Source organism: Mastacembelus armatus, chromosome 4 (genome assembly GCF_900324485.2).
Source record: "Mastacembelus armatus chromosome 4, fMasArm1.2, whole genome shotgun sequence".
Classification (NCBI taxonomy): Eukaryota; Metazoa; Chordata; class Actinopteri; order Synbranchiformes; family Mastacembelidae; genus Mastacembelus; species Mastacembelus armatus.
The window spans coordinates 23,191,338-23,208,058 of NC_046636.1; the positions used below are offsets into that span (position 1 = coordinate 23,191,338).

Genomic DNA, 16,721 nt, shown 5'->3' on the forward strand with positions numbered 1-16,721 from the left:
GCCAAAGTGTTGCTCACAGAGCATAATGCTGCATGAATACTACTTCACTTCACAGGACTGAGTATTCTGCAGGCATGGCACATATTCTGCACAAATTTCTGTTCTTGTATGTTCTCCTATGTCTTGGAAAAAATGGTAAGAGTGCATCTAGTTCTTGTAGAGTGCACATGAGGCATTATCCCCTTTACTATTCCTTCTTGTCTCTTCAGCTCTTGGGAGTGGAATCGTAAATGGCAAAAAGGCAAAGGAGAAGTCAATGCTGTACATGGCCTCGGTGCAGAACAATAGAGGTCACATTTGTGGAGGATTCCTTGTCAGTAAAGAGTTTGTAGTAACTGCTGCACACTGTGATGACCGGTGAGTGACCATTCCTCTTCAAGCTATTTTTTATCATGCTAAATACAACTGAAGTAAATCAAGTTCTAAATCATTATTTATGCAGGAATCCTTCAAGTGTTGTTATTGGCACCCACAATCTCAAAAAGATTGACAATGACACAATGAGATACGGGATAAAGAAGTGCAAACACCCATTGTATGTAAATATTATTTCTGGAAATGACATCATGCTCCTCAAAGTAAGTAATTATCTGTTCAACCACAGTCGCAAATTGCACAATAGATCTATAAATTATTTACATTTGCTGTACATTATGCTGCTTTATATAAAGTTCAATAAATATAAGGATGTGTTATTTTTAGGAAGCGTAAATGTAAACTAGCAAAAACACAAGCCTGAACAATTCAGGTCGATTATAACACTGTCAATAATATTTCAATTATATTTTACCAGCTCTTGCTGGCAAAACATGTATGAACAAAGTAACAAATTTATTTTACTTATTTATTTACTTGTGAGAAAAATTGCTCATATGCCAGCACATAAGCCAAATACTTTTTCTATTTTGCAGGTTTGCTTCTATATCTGTATATTTTGAGATGTGTCCAACAACAAATACTGGAAAACATGAAATACTCAAAGATAAGCTTAAGGTCTGCTGGAGGAAAAGGAGATGCCAAGGAATGAGGTGTTGCCAGCTATTAACTGTCACGTTCTTAATTTATGTCTCCAGCTCTCTAGGAAAGCTCAACTAGGCAAGCGTGTCAAGGTAATTCAGCTTCCAAGTCCTAAATTTAAATTAAAAGAAAACCAAAAGTGCCATGTAGCTGGATGGGGTTCCACAAGAACTCGTGGCGAAGTTGTTGATGAGCTGCTGGAGGCGGATGTGCCAGTGACTGGCCTAGAAAAGTGTCAGAAGGCATGGCATAATATCCTTCCTGCCAATGTTGTCTGTGCAGGTGGATATGACACAAATAATGGTATCTGTCAGGTATGTTTTTCATCTGGTCACAGACAATGTTGGTTAAAGTGATCTAGTATCTTCAAAAATATATAAACAAATCAATCTTCTTTCACACAGGGTGATTCAGGTGGCCCTCTGGTGTGCAAAGAGAAATATGCAGTTGGAGTTGTTTCTTTCAATAACAACAATACCTGTAAATACCCAGATATACCCAATGTCTACACAGATATTTCAAAATTCCTGCCCTGGATCAAAAAGATTATCAAGAATAAGAAGTGTTGAATGTAACAGTGTGAATGTTCTTTATCGAAGCCACTTTGTCAGCCAATTAAAAAAAATATCTCTCTTTCTGTGAATTTGTTAACTGAAAGGAATGTTTCATCATTTAAAAAAATGTTTTAGAAAAGCTTGCATGGTAAGTTTAAAGCAATATGCATAATCTCTCTATCAACAAGTTCTGTAATGATGCTCATACAGGCTGCTGTCTCCTAATTAATGATATAATAAGCAAATATGATATATAATAAACATTAAAAATGTATACTTTCATCACTGACTGTGGAAATACATGTACAAATCTATAGCTGGAAAGTGGGGTTACTGTGGTTCATCTAGATCATCACAATGTGTTTGCATGAGTTGTTAGTTGTTGACTCTAGGGATTACATTTATGTCTCTGGGCTCTTTAGAAAGGTAAAACTTTGAGACTGAGAGTGACATCTCTCATGTGTGCTATATTGATACAAAATGAAAAGCAGCCACTGCAGTAATATGTGGACCCTAAAGTTAGTACTTTGAAATTGTGTCTAGGAGTTTACAGCATGTCAAAGTTGTGTTCAGATAAAGAGTTGTGCAGACAGACACAACACTATACAGGGCAAAGCGTCAGACAGGTGACACGGTAAAGTACAAACCTTAGCACAAACAATATATAAGGCAGGTAATACCTGATGCTTGTCATCAAGAGTTACCCTATAGTTACTATTACAGACATCACGATGTCAACCTATTCACTTTGTTAGTAAGTTGGAAATGTTTTACATTTGTGAGTATTCTTATAGGCTGTAGAACATACTATTATTATTATTATTATTATTACTATTTCATACCCATTTCTGATCCACACATTTAATTGCATCATGCCTAATCTCCACGTGTTCCCATTCTATAAACAGAGGGCCAAATAGCTCTTGGACGGGGTTACACAGTCAGTGAGATGATTGCACTTTGCACTAAGTGCAAGATACATGTCATTTACTGACATTTTCCACTGTGGTCAAGAAAAACTGAGTCATGATGCTCCTTTAGATTTTTAGCTGTCAGGCAGTGGATAAATGACTAAGCCGAACAGTAGTCTCATAACTGTGACATAGAGAAGACAGACACTCAACTCTGAAGTCTGAAAATCTGGTTTCTGTTGTGGTGCAACACTGCAGTGACAAAACCCCAACACCAACGACCCAAATGTTACATCGAAAAAGTGAATCCATAACAATGAATTTGTTTCTCATGTTAATTCATTTCACTAAACAGTGAGGTCTAAGAGCTCCACAGTAATAAAATATGAACAGTACCATAGCTGCAAAATGAAAAATGAAAATGGGGACCGAAGCAAAAGCAAAAAGAGAAAACGTAGATTCACGTAACACTCAAGCTGCTGAAGCAGCAGAAGCACAAGCTTTATATTTACTGTCACAATGGAAATGAACTTTTCTGAATTGACCACAGTCACACGTCTCTTGAGGACAGTAGAAGGTTGCACAGATGCAGCAAGGAAGTGGCCAAAAAAGCAAATGAAAACCACAGACCTGTTTACTGAGCAAACAGCTGCATAAAAGGGTCGACCTGACACCCCGGGCATATGTTCAGTTTTCTGTCAGAATAATGATTGGCTTGCAAAAATTTCTGCTTTTTCATCTTCTAATGTGCCTTGAGCAAAATGGTAAGATTATCTAATTACTAGTTTCTGTTATTCAAATGGGACATTGACATTATTTTTTCCTTTCATTTTTTTTAGTGCTTGGGAGTGAAATCATACATGGGGAAAAAGCTCCAGAGAACTCAATGCTATACATGGCCTCAGTGCAGAACAACAGAGGTCATGTATGTGGAGGATTCCTTGTCAGTGAAGACTTTGTGATCACTGCTGCGCACTGTGAAAAAAAGTGAGTTAAATGTCTTCTTCAAACAATCTTTGATTCATTTCAAATGATTTGTCATCAAAGAACCCACCATTTTACTTGTTGCACTATTATTTGTTTGCCCATGTAAAGACAAACTAACAACCTCTCAATGATCAATCATTTAGTAATCTTACAAGGGTTGTTCTGGGCAACCACAATCTCAAGAAGGTTGATAATAACAGACACAGAAGCGTTGTAAAGAAGTGCAAACACCCATCTTATAAGACTCCTGCATCGGGAAATGATATCATGCTCCTCAAAGTAAGTCAATATTAAATCACTGTAGGTGCCTCAGAATGGATAAAAACAGAGCACTGACATTGCTATTAAGCATAGCTCCATCTTCTTGCAATTGTTTTTTTACTTGAGGTCTACTGAACAATGCTACAGAGAATGCTATAAATACTTCTTTACTTGTTCTTAATTATAACTTTCTGATTTTGTCCATATTCAGCTGTCTAAGAAAGCTCGACTGGACAACAGGGTACAAATAATTCCACTTCCAAGGACTGACAACAAATTAAAAGATAGAGAAGTGTGCCGTGTGGCTGGATGGGGTTTCACAGAAACTGGTGGAAAAGTTGTTAATATGCTGCGGGCAGTGGATGTGCCACTTGTTAACCTGGAGGTCTGTAAGACAAACTGGAAATATATTTCATTTAATCTTCCCCCCAATGTCATCTGTGCAGGTGGATATGAAACAGACAAAGGATTCTGTCAGGTATGTTATCAGTCCATTCATAAAAAATGTTAATGTTTTTAACTCTTTTTTCAGGCTAAACAAATTAGGCATCTTCCTGTTTTCACAGGGCGATTCTGGTGGCCCTCTGGTGTGCAACGGGCTGGCCGTTGGTGTCGTGTCCTTCAACATGAGAAAAATATGTGACTACCCAAATGTACCAAATGTCTATACAGACATATCAAAATACCTTCCCTGGATTCATAACATTCTCAAGAAAAAGACATGTTAAATGAAACATAACACCAGGATACTTTTTACTGTAGAGGAAATGCAGTGAATAGAATAAGTCACTGTCAGTGTTTGCTCTTCATCTGAAGTGACTACTCTTTCCAGTAGCTACATCACAACACAGACATGGTATGTAGGTTTGTAGTAGTTTCCTGGTATCATTTTTATAAATACAAATCTGAACTGTTGTTTCATTCTCAATAGACATCTTTTGTTTTTGATTTACCAAACAGGATGCAAAGATTGCTATTCATTTTCCCTACCCACAGTAAGTTTATGCATGTGTGTGTGCTTCCCTGTATGAGCTGTAGTTATTTTTATTGATGTAAAAATTGTTATATTTGCCGCAGCTGAAAAAGATTTTATGTTAAGTCAAACATATTTTGGATTCTTTTCAATTAAAGCATAGTTTCTGAAAACGCTGCCTGCTGCCTTATTAATACTGAAATGAATTCTCCTAGAGCAGAGGTGGGCAATCCTGGTCCTAAAAGGCCACTACCCTGCTTGTTTTCCAACTATCCCTGAACTACCCACTGCTGATTACCTGGATCAGGTGTGTTCAGCCAATCACAAGCTGGAACATACCATTTCAGAGGGTGGAAGTGGGGGAAGACAAAATGAATTGGTACCTTCCAGCTTCTGATTGGCAGAACACACCTGACCCAGGTAATCAACATTGATAAGGCCAGGATATTTGGAAAACAAGCAGTGCTATGGTCTTCAGTGCCCACCTCTGCCCTAGAGCTTCATAATTGTTTATGGTGGGCTGCGTTGGAGGTGTGCGTGTTCTTCGAATTCAGTTGATTTACTTTGATGTGGCTTTGAAGTGTCTACAAACAGGAAGAGAACAGAGTGAGAGAAACTAAAAGATAGTAAAACTATCAATTCTACTCTGCACTTGGCCTCTGTTCTGCCAGTTTGAAATCTTTGCCTTCTGATTTTGTGTCACTGGATGTCTAAGCTCAACTGATTAATTAATCTTGCATGCGTGCGGTTAAAAGCATCAAAGAACACATGATGATATACAGTGGGTACGGAAAGTATTCAGACCCCTTTAAATTTTTCACTCTTTGTGTCATTGCAGCCATTTGCCAAAATCAAAAAAGTTCATTTTATTTCTCATTAATGTACACTCAGCACCCCATCTTGACAGAAAAAAACAGAAATGTAGAAATTTTTGCAAATTTATTAAAAAAGAAAAACTGAAATATCACATGGTCATAAGTATTCAGACCCTTTGCAGTGACACTATTTAACTCACATGCTGTCCATTTCTTCTGATCCTCCTTGAGATGGTTCTGCTCCTTCATTGGAGTCCAGCTGTGTTTAATTAAACTGATTGGACTTGATTAGCAAAGGCACACACCTGTCTATATAAGACCTTACAGCTCACAGTGCATGTCAAAGCAAATGAGACTCATGAGGTCGAAGGAACTGCCCAAGGAGCTCAGAGACAGAATTGTGGCAAGGCACAGATCTGGCCAAGGTTACAAAAGAATTTCTGCAGCACTCAAGGTTCCTAAGAGCACAGTGGCCTCCATAATCCTCAAATGGAAAAAGTTTGGGACGACCAGAACTCTTTCTAGACCTGGCCGTCCAGCCAAACTGAGCAATAGTGGGAGAAGAGCCTTGGTGAGAGAGGTAAAGAAGAACCCATAGACCACTGTGGCTGAGCTCCAGAGATGCAGTAGGGAGATGGGAGAAAGTTCCACAAAGTCAACTATCACTGCAGCCCTCCACCAGTCGGGGCTTTATGGCAGAGTGGCCTGACGGAAGCCTCTCCTCAGTGCAAGACACATGAAAGCCTGCATAGAGTTTGCCAAAAAACACATGAAGGACTCCCAGACTATGAGAAATAAGATTCTCTGGTCTGATGAGACCAAGACTGAACTTTTTGGCGTTAATTCTAAGCGGTATGTGTGGAGAAAACCAGGCACTGCTCATCACCTGCCCAATACAATCCCTACAGTGAAACATGGTGGTGGGAGCATCATGTTGTGGGGGTGTTTTTCAGCTGCAGGGACAGGACGACTGGTTGCAATTGAAGGAAAGATGAATGTGGCCAAGTACAGAGATATCCTGGAAGAAAACCTCTTCCAGAGTGCTCAGGACCTCAGACTGGGCCGAAGGTTCGCCTTTCAACAGGACAATGACCCTAAGCACACAGCTAAAATAACAAAGCAGTGGCTTCGGTACAACTCTGTGACCGTTCTTGACTGGCCCAGCCAGAGCCCTGACCTAAACCCAATTGAGCATCTCTGGAGAGACCTGAAAATGGCTGTCCACCAACGTTCACCATCCAACCTGACAGAACTGGAGAGGATCTGCAAGGAAGAATGACAGAGGATCCCCAAATCCAGGCGTGAAAAACTTGTTGCATCATGCCCAAGATGACTCATGGCTGTACTAGCTCAAAAGGGTGCTTCTACTCAATACTGAGCACAGGGTCTGAATACTTATGACCATGTGATAGTTCAGTTTTTCTTTTTTAATAAATTTGAAAAAATTTCTACATTTCTGTTTTTTTCTGTCAAGATGGGGTGCTGAGTGTACATTAATGAGAAATAAAATGAACTTTTTTGATTTTGGCAAATGGCTGCAATGACACAAAGAGTGAAATATTTAAAGGGGTCTGAATACTTTCCGTACCCACTGTATTACTACTATATACTATCACTACTACACTACAGCCACTAGATGGGAATGTTGACCTAACATCTGATTATAAATGTCTACAAAGAATTCACATATTTATGACCAATGTTAATTGACTGTCTCAATTAATTCACTAAAATGAAATACAAGCTACAACTGCAAAAGCAGTTTACATTAAGTATTTTTAGCAAATCACATCACAGATTTTCTGCTACTGGAGTTTCTAGCTGAAGTTCACTTGACTGTGCTTAAGTTTTAGTAGTGAGGAAACAAGACTTGAGCATTCAGCTCAATGTCAGCTCACTATTAGCTGACATTAGGTGAAAGGCAGGGGTCCACCCTGAACAGGTCACCAGTCCATCACAGGGCCACATAGAGACAAACAACCTCACACACTCACACTCACTCCTATGGGCAATTTAGAGTCACCATAGTTAGATGGTTTGAATAAATGAATTCCTTTTTCATCTCGACACAAATATATCCAAACGCAATGTTACATCCATGTCCATGCCTCTAAATCAGAAATGTTGGTGTTGGTGTGTCACATTTTCCTAGTTTTGTTGTCTAACAAAGTAGTAAAACTGGCGTATGAATTGTGACGCCAAAGACAAAAAGGAAGACATTCACAAAGACATTATATGTCATCTTGAACAAAACTGTAAAAATGTGAAACATTTCATTATTACTCTCCAGCCAACAAATGAGACTGAGTCACTCATGCCTGTGGTTAATTGACGTACCTGTGTGAAGTTTAATTGACCTTAATTTATATTGTTGCTGAACTAGTGACAGATTACTTACTATGTCTGTCATGTGTATGTGTTTGAAACTTGCTTGATGGAATATTATTGTCGTTTTAGAAAACATTCTTAAAAATTTACGACACTTAAAGGAAAGATTGGTCTTTTGCATCACACAGCGCTCAGACCAGTGAGACTGCCCCATCACAGTCAGGTGACTGTAAACCAGTCAGCAGCAAGGACTAAGCACCTCCTGAACCAACCGCATTGTGTCAAGCCCAATGATGGACCAACCAGATGGAATTCTCACCCAGCACAGTCCACAGTGGAACAGCTGAGCCTCAGTAAACTCGAGGTCAGGTAAGTAATGATATCCTGCATTACTCATTAACTGACTGGTTGATCCTCCATCAAAGGATCTGGTGCCCCAAAATTATGAAGATGGTTTATGACATAATTCATAAGCCACACATTATAAACATATCTATGTTCTCATACATACATATTTATATTCGCTACAAGACATTGGCCCATTTTCTTTTTCGTTTTTTCTTTTTGGGCTTTTAAATACTCCAGCCTGAAATCTTATATGGTAAAAGGACTCCAGAGAAATCTGTTGTATATGGCCAAAAGTACTGACTCTTGGCAAGAAAGCAAATATATGTATTTGCAAGGTGTGACTGCCCATAACTGATGGCAAAAGTTGAGAGGTGAAACATACGTAAACACATAAATTGAACTGTTTGACTTCTGGCTCTTAATTAACACAGTCAGGTACAATCTCAGTCTAAGCTACATTTTAGTCAGAGAATCATAGCTTTAAACGTGGAAGTGCATGCTGAAGGCCAAGGTCTGATCAAGGCAACACAAACACATCATCTGCAAAGAAAGGAGTGGCAACTCTGAGGTCCCCAAAGTGGGCACTAACATTTCTAAAATTAAATAATGGTTATGGTTAAGTCATTTGCATGACACAATTGAGGACATAAAAGAACGTTTCTGGCGTCATTGTAGGTTAGACTGAGTAGTTAATTAATTCATCCATCTGGAGTCAATGCCAGCTCACAGTGAACAGGTCTATCAGAGGGTTGACACATAGACAAACACACTCACATCTACAACTAACATAACCCCAAAGTGTGTGTTTGACTGTGGAAGGAAGCCAGAGTACCCCGAGAAAACCCACGCAAAGACAGGAAGAACATCTAAGACCCACATAGAAAAACCCCAGGTTTGAATGGGATTTGAACCCAGAACTTTTATGATGTGAGGCAATACCCTAACTACATCATTTCACCAAATTCATCAGAAAAAGAAAAAAAACTTTTCTGTATATTATTTATTTTATAGTTACATGAGCAAGTTATAAAGGAGAAGGTAATAATTTCACTTCCTGTATTTGTTTATGCTCATGCTCATTCTCTCTTGCTCTAACTTGAGTTGGAGTTTCATGACAACAAGTGTGGGGCAATGATGCTCAAATCTGATTCTGGAAACTGTGGTTTCTGTGGTTCATCTAGTTTTCTTGAGAAGTCACAAATATATATCTTGTGTGGTTTCAAGTATTTCCACTCTAAGAACTTTGGTGTACATTCTTCACTTGTTAGATTACTGTAACAATAGATGACTTACTGTGAATAGTTATGTCCATAAAAGGAGACAAAAAGGTCCAAGAAGGCTCAGGTCAAACAAAATTCACTCCTCCCTCCACACCAGTAAGAAGTGGGAGGGTGAATATGGCCTTTTCTTTTCTAATGAAGACACGCTGCCTAAGCAGTGCCTGTATGGTAAAAGGATTTTGGAGCACCCCGTAGCAAGTTTAACAGATGATTTTTAAATGTGGTTAGACTGGACTTGACATTGTCAGAGTCTAGAGATGTAGCCATGTGGAGCACAGGACCAATAGTCTGAGCAGGGAGGAGGTGGAACCCAAAGGTGGCAGTTTTGCAGGCTCAGGCAGCTTAGACATAGAGATATTGCAGGGTCTAAATACATCACAGGTTACTTCGGGTAAAGCATCAGCAACTGACAAGAAAGATGATTGTTGATGAGATTAGGACAAAGGAAGAGGCTTGGTAAGTGTGCAAAGGCAGTTTCTCAGGCACAGCAGGGACAGTGGATCAACTGGGAAAGTGTAGAAAGAAAGAAATTAAGTTGGTGGTAATGTGTGGGCTATGGAGACAAGTAGGATTGGATTTATGTTAGGTGCAACCTATGATATACTACCATCTCACTAAAACCGAAGACATAACCTACTGTTGAAGTGTCTAGTAGTAACCACTGAAAGTAAACCCGTATAAGTAAACTCAATGGATGAGAAGAACGACCGAGGAGGGTCTGCCCTTAACCTTAAATGCAAAGATTCCTCATTCAAAAAAAAAATCTGTTTTTGTAAAAACTTCAAAAGTTTAAAACAATATGCAAAATCTCTGACCATGTTGTCTCTTTTGTCTCAGTTCTGGTCAATTATAACCTTAACACTCTGTAATGGGGCCCATTTCCACTGCTGTCTCTTAAATAATGATGAATAAACATTAATAAGATTTCATCACTCTGACTATTAGAATAATCATTGTGCAAAGTTGTAGCTAGAAACTGTGGTTATTATGGTTCCTCTAGATCGTCCCACTGTGCATAGGTTGGTAGCATGTAACTGTACAATGTTATGTTTCTGTTTTAGCTTAACACATTTATAAAATAAATAGTGAGAATGAAGTGAAACAACATGGTCCAAAATTAGTAAAACTTAAGACTGTTGAGGTTAAGAAGAGAGAAACTAGATTAATAAATACATAAAAATTCAGCGACGTCACACTATTGTGGATCACTATTGTCAACCTGTGTATATGTAAAGTTAAACTTTTATTAAAAACTTAATATATTAAGTATATTAAAAATAAAAAAAACGTTTACCATTCACCCCTTGCTGTGCACAAGGCAGAAGAGGGCATAACAAAATGAAAATGGTTACTACACTTGAACTCTATATTTGTTTCTTTGTTCTTTTGAAAAGTAGCTATTAAATTGTGAAATATTTTACATTAGTTCAAGTTAGTGGAATAATTTTCTCATCCAAATTTTGCAACCACACTACAAGCAAACCTTGTTCAATTAATTTGTTTTATGTCTGGTTTTTATATGGTTCTATTGTAATGTCTATGCTGCAGCTAAGACCAAGAAACTGAGCCTTTTGATTTGAGATTGAGTTCTGGAAATTTTTAAACCTTATCTCACATGTGTGTGTTAAGTGGTTATTATTATATACATATTTCTGGATACATTTAATTGCATCATGCTTGCTCTCCACATCTTCCATTCCCATTTAATAAACATAGGGCCACATAGCTGTTGGATCGGGCTATACAGTCAGTGAGATGATTGCACTACTGATGTGTTGGTTTTTAGCTGTCAGACAGAAATTAAATGACTAAGCCTAACCGTAGTCTCATAACTGTGACATAGAGAATACGGACTTCAATTTCAGACTTCAAGTCTGAAGTCTGGAATTGTGGTTTCTGTTGTGGTGCAACACTGCAGTGACAAAACCCCAACACCAACGACCCAAATGTTACATCGAAAAAGTAAATCCATTACAATGAATTTGTTTCTCATGTTAATTCATTTCACTAAACAGTGAGGTCTAAGAGCTCCACAATAATAAAATATAAAAAGTACCACAGCTGCAAAATGAAAAATGAAAATGGGGACCGAAGCAAAAGCAAAAAGAGAAAACGTAGATTCACGTAACAGTCTATTGAGGGCCCAGTCAAGCTGCTGAAGCAGCAGAAGCACAAGCTTTATATTTACTGTCACAATGGAAATGAACTTTTCTGAATTGACCACAGTCACACGTCTCTTGAGGACAGTAGAAGGTTGCACAGATGCAGCAAGGAAGTGGCCAAAAAAGCAAATGAAAACCACAGACCTGTTTACTGAGCAAACAGCTGCATAGAAGGGTCGACCTGACACCCCGGGCACTTCTGCATCGGGAAATGATATCATTCTCCTCAAAGTAAGTCAATATTAAATCACTGTAGGTGTCTCAGAATGGATAAAAACAGAGCACTGACATTGCTATTAAGCATAGCTTCATCTTCTTGCAATTGTTTTTTCACTTGAAGTCTACTGAACAATGCTACAGAGAATGCTACAAATGGGAGAAAGTACATGGAGGAAAAACACACAGACAAGGAGAGAACCTGCAAACTCCACACAGAAAGGCCTCTGTCCACCCAGGTTTGTACCCAGAAGCTTCTTGATGTGAGGCAACAATACTAACCACTGCATCACCACGGTGCTTAGCAAACACAGTAACGCAAAGGCAATGCAAGTTGCAGCTGCCAGATATTAAGATAAAATTGTGAATGAACTTTACTTGACACCACGGACAAAAAAGACAGCATTCAGCTGGCTTTGCGCAAACTTCTGTTTTTAAATGTGCCATCTTAAAAATTATTACTCTCCAGTCAACAACTGACATTCATAAAACATAAAACAGTTCTTCATTCAATTTTTAATGACAGTGATTTGAGGTCCCATCCAACCCCTTTTAGTTTAATTATAAATAAGATACCATTCTTCCATTTTTTTCTGAGAAACAGGTACCATCACTGAAAACACCAAGGTCTGGACCTCTGGATTCTTTCCAAAGCACATACAACAGAACAGTCGTGAAATAATTGCCTAAAATAACTTTATTTGGGTGCTGTAAGTACATTGTACTGCATCAAGATACCGACATTATTAACTAACCATTGCGATTATTCTCTTTACATGAAGAGAATAATCTCAGCAGCCTCTGGATTTGTTGTGTTACAAACTAACAATTAAATTCTCCTGATAGGCGAGGAGGGGGGCACTAAGCTGCAAAATTGAACCTGTCTAAAAGCAAAACCTCAAGAAGAAGAGAGTTTAACTAAAGACCCTTCTTAAGCTATTAGAATATAAAAATGAAAAGACTTCACCAGATGAGGCTAAAGCTTTGGATGTGGACAGGATACTGCAAGAAAAGGAGCGATGATGGAGGTAGGCTAACATGCATAGCCATAATTACAGCGACCCTCTTTGACAATAGGCAGATTAATATAAAATATATATCCCAAATATAAATACGTATTACAACAGAACAGTCAACAGTCAAAACAACCAAAATGTTATTGTATTGTATTATTGTACATTATTGTATCAAACACATTTTTTTCTTAGCCCACATTTACTGTCTCCATTTAGCCTATATAATTCTCTACTCTTTGATAAGGTTAAACTCCCTACAGGTTTTAGAATAAGTGTGTTGAATATAATAATCTCTTCTGGTTTTTCATGTATTATGTAAAAAAAATGTATACAATATGTAGTATATTTTTGAGTCTTAATTTATTAATAAGTTTCCACAAATGTCCCCAGAAATCAACATTTAAGGGGTTATTTTTCAAAAGTAATTAATCCCTGTGTACGGCCCTGGGTACCAAGCTGCAATCTCAAATAGCTCACACTTCCTAGGCTGTGAGCCCCTACTTATACACAGAACAAATGTTAAAACTTTCTCCATGATACATACATATTCACCTTATAAGGTTGCCTGCCATGGTACGTACATCTTCTTATAAGATTGCTTGTTTAAGCACTTCAACACAACTCATGGTATGTATGGTTGCATGTCTTGTAACTACAGATCACTTGTTGTGAATAGTTATGTACAATAAAAGGAGACAAAAAGGTCCAAGAAGGCTCAGGTCAAATTAAATTCACTCCAGAAATGAGATGGTGAATTTGCCCTTTCCATAACTAAGAGTTGATTAATATGAAAAAGTCAGATTGAAATTATTGAGGTCCTGAGAAAGCAAATCAGATTTTATTTTGTCTGGTCAACAATTGAGACAATAAACCCAACTGAGAACAGTCAGGTTTATTTACACATGAAACAACTACAGCATAGAACAACACTATTATTCATTTGTAATTATTTTTCTGGCAGCCTGCAGAGTATAAAAATAGAGTTTCTTTCTCATTTTTACCTCTGGTTTTTGTCTCGTCATTAAGTCCTGTGGTAATATCTGGCTCTTTAGCTGCTAATTACTCCATTGTGTTCTATAGTTGGTCACTAACTGTGTTTGTCTTTTGTGTCAAGCAGGCAACAGAGCTTTTTGGCTGCCTGGGACTGAAAACAAACAATAGACTGTAAGATGCTGAAAATAATTCATGAATTAAATAAAGAGTTTGTGCTTCAAGATGATGCTGCACTAGATAAACTAAACAGGATTCTTAAAAGATAAGTTGCAAATGTGAAAGCTGACATGGTACAAAGGATGTGGTAAGAAGATAAGATCATGATCGTAGATTATGCATCCAGTGCTCTTTAAAAGGATCCACCTGACAACTCTAAGCAGGCACGATCATTGTCTTACTGGCATCATGCATGGTTTCTGCAAATGTCTGCTTGTCTACATTCTGACATGTCTCAGCCAAAATGGTAAGAATGCAAATTCCTGATTATTATTCTCTAGCTTTTTATTAGCATGTTAATCTAATTTAGATTTTTAATTGTCTTTGTAGCACATGGGGAGGAAATCATACATGGGGTAAAAGCCCCAGAGAACTCAATGCTGTACATGGCCTCAGTGCAGGACAGTATAGGTCATATATGTGGGGGATTTCTTGTGTCTGAAGACTTTGTGATCACTGCTGCGCACTGTGGTCGCTCGTAAGTTCCGTTTTGAGAGATGTACAGTAATTAGACAAAGACATTTTTACAGTTGTTTTTGGCACATTTGTAGAAAATGTACTGACAACGTTTGAATTATTCCCATTAAGTGAAATTACACATGTTGTTCTTGGGACACACAACCTGAAGAAGGCTGATAATGACAACAAAAGATATATTCTTCACAAATACATACCAGCCAGTTATGTGGCCGAAGGCTTTGGAAATGACATCATGCTCCTCAAAGTAAGTACAGATGTTAACTTGTCTTCTTGAAAAAGGTTTGTAATGAAATTTGACAGTTTTTCATCTTTATTTTCTGCTCTTGTGATCCCTAGCTGTCGAGAAAAGCTAAACTGGGCAAAAGAGTGCAGACAATTCCACTCCCAAGGTCTGACACAAAGGTGAAAGAAAACCAAAAGTGCCAGGTAGCTGGATGGGGTTTTACAACAACTGGTGGTATAGTTGTTGATGAGCTGAGAGTTGTGGATGTGTCTATCATTAGCCCGCAAGTCTGTAAGCATCAATGGATTTGGCTTCCTCTCAATGTTACCTGTGCAGGTGGCTATGGCACAAACAAAGGATTCTGTCAGGTATGTTTTCTACCTGTTCATAGAAAATGACAACTAGTTTCTTGTAAAAAAAAAAAAAAAAAAAAAAAAGTGGTACAAACATTTCAAATTAAATAATGACTAAACAATTAAAAATATTTCCTTTTCACAGGGTGATTCTGGTGGTCCCTTGGTGTGTGATGGGTTACCTGTTGGTATTGTGTCTTTCAACAAATATGCTAACTGTAATTACCCGGATGTACCCAACGTCTATACAGATGTCACAAAACATCTCTCCTGGATAAAGGAGATTATCCGCTAAAAGATTTTAAATTTTTCAGAACTTTGCTTCAGCATACTTGTATGCTTGTATAACATACTATAGTTGCGCTAGTCAAATCAAAGTGCCAGTGTCTTATCAAAGCAAAATAAAAACTCAAATATAAATATTAATTTGTCTGTCTTTTATCTTAAGAGTTCATATTCCCTTTTTTTGCAAAACTGCCACAAAATCTGTTATGGTACATTCAGCACTGTATGTAGTGGAGAAATACACTGGTTAACCACTTCAGCGAGGATAATCTGGGTAAAAGCAATAAGCCGTTTCTATTGTCAGGACATGAATACACCTAAATGAAATACAGAAGCAGTCTAAATATTCCTAAATCTGAATCATTGCACTTTGCAGTGATTAAATAATAAATGAAAATAAATTAAGAACAAAGCTGTTTAGCAGTGTTAATTTTGACAACAGATTTTAAATTAGATTTAGTCATAGTCTTTTGACTAAAATGCAATTTTAGTTTTAGTCATATTTTAGTCATCTGCTTTGGTTTAGTTTTTGTCTAGTTTTAGTTGACTAAATAGCATAAGATTTTAGTCGACTAAAACTACTGTAGATTCAGTCGACTAAAATATATTGGGTTTAATTTAAGTGTAATTTAGTTAAACTATTGTAATATAGTAAAATATTCTAAATTAAAATTAAATGAAAAACAAGTTTCATTAAATATATATGGAATATGGCCTTTCCATAAAAGACCAAAAATTAGATATGCAGTGTTTATAACCTCCATATGACATTCGTCATTCTTTAAAGCTAAATATTTAAGAGAAAAACTGTATTTAGCTGTAATGTCATTGCATCAAACGTGAAACTGACCCATATACCTTCTCTTTGTTTTCTCCCAGTTGTTTCCATTTCATTATAGTTTAAGTCAGACAGAAACCCAGTGTAGGCTATGATGATGTCGTGTACTCGCACATCCCACATCACTAGGTGGATCACTTACTTTTCAAATGTGCGTGTGCATCTAAGAAGATTGATTCTGATTGGATCTTTTCTCGTTTTTATTACTCAAAGAAAATGTCAGTATATTTTTTAGTTTTCGTTGTCATCACTTAATTTTTATTTAGTTAACGTCTCGTTTTCGTCAGTGAAAACTTGTTGACGAAAATTATAAAAAAACCTGCAATGGTGACTGAAATAACCTGAAACTGACAAAACTAATAATCAATAAAAATTTACTGAAAATTTATAAATGAAAGTCAGACATTGTTTTTGAATTGTAGTTGACCAGAAGCATAAAAAAACCCCATCTTATCTCTTTGGAAG

At 37.4% G+C, this 16,721-nt stretch overlaps 3 protein-coding genes across 4 annotated transcripts; all 3 read left to right on the plus strand.

Annotated features, from left to right (window-relative positions):
- Positions 1–1,853, plus strand: LOC113129408 (granzyme B-like). Its single transcript, XM_026305380.1, has 5 exons — positions 1–135; positions 210–357; positions 443–578; positions 1,074–1,331; positions 1,422–1,853. Exons 1-5 carry the CDS (start codon positions 33–35, stop codon positions 1,584–1,586), a joined length of 810 nt encoding a protein of 269 aa, XP_026161165.1. The 5' UTR covers positions 1–32; the 3' UTR covers positions 1,587–1,853.
- A 124-nt stretch (positions 1,854–1,977) lies between these two features.
- LOC113129409 (granzyme-like protein 2) lies at positions 1,978–4,876 on the plus strand. Its single transcript, XM_026305381.1, has 5 exons — positions 1,978–3,246; positions 3,322–3,469; positions 3,613–3,748; positions 3,942–4,208; positions 4,297–4,876. The coding sequence occupies exons 1-5, from the start codon at positions 3,189–3,191 to the stop codon at positions 4,456–4,458; spliced, it is 771 nt and encodes a 256-aa protein (XP_026161166.1). The 5' UTR covers positions 1,978–3,188; the 3' UTR covers positions 4,459–4,876.
- Positions 4,877–8,090: 3,214 nt separating this feature from the next.
- LOC113129556 (granzyme-like protein 1) lies at positions 8,091–15,553 on the plus strand. 2 transcript variants are annotated; one of them, XM_026305611.1, is made up of 7 exons: positions 8,091–8,215; positions 11,701–11,867; positions 11,977–14,324; positions 14,408–14,555; positions 14,666–14,801; positions 14,894–15,148; positions 15,279–15,553. In XM_026305611.1, exons 3-7 carry the CDS (start codon positions 14,195–14,197, stop codon positions 15,426–15,428), a joined length of 819 nt encoding a protein of 272 aa, XP_026161396.1. In that variant the 5' UTR covers positions 8,091–8,215; positions 11,701–11,867; positions 11,977–14,194; the 3' UTR covers positions 15,429–15,553. The 2 variants fall into 2 exon arrangements, with proteins under 2 accessions (XP_026161396.1, XP_026161397.1); XM_026305612.1 differs by having other exon boundaries at positions 8,148–11,867.
- The last annotated feature ends 1,168 nt before the right edge of the window (positions 15,554–16,721 follow it).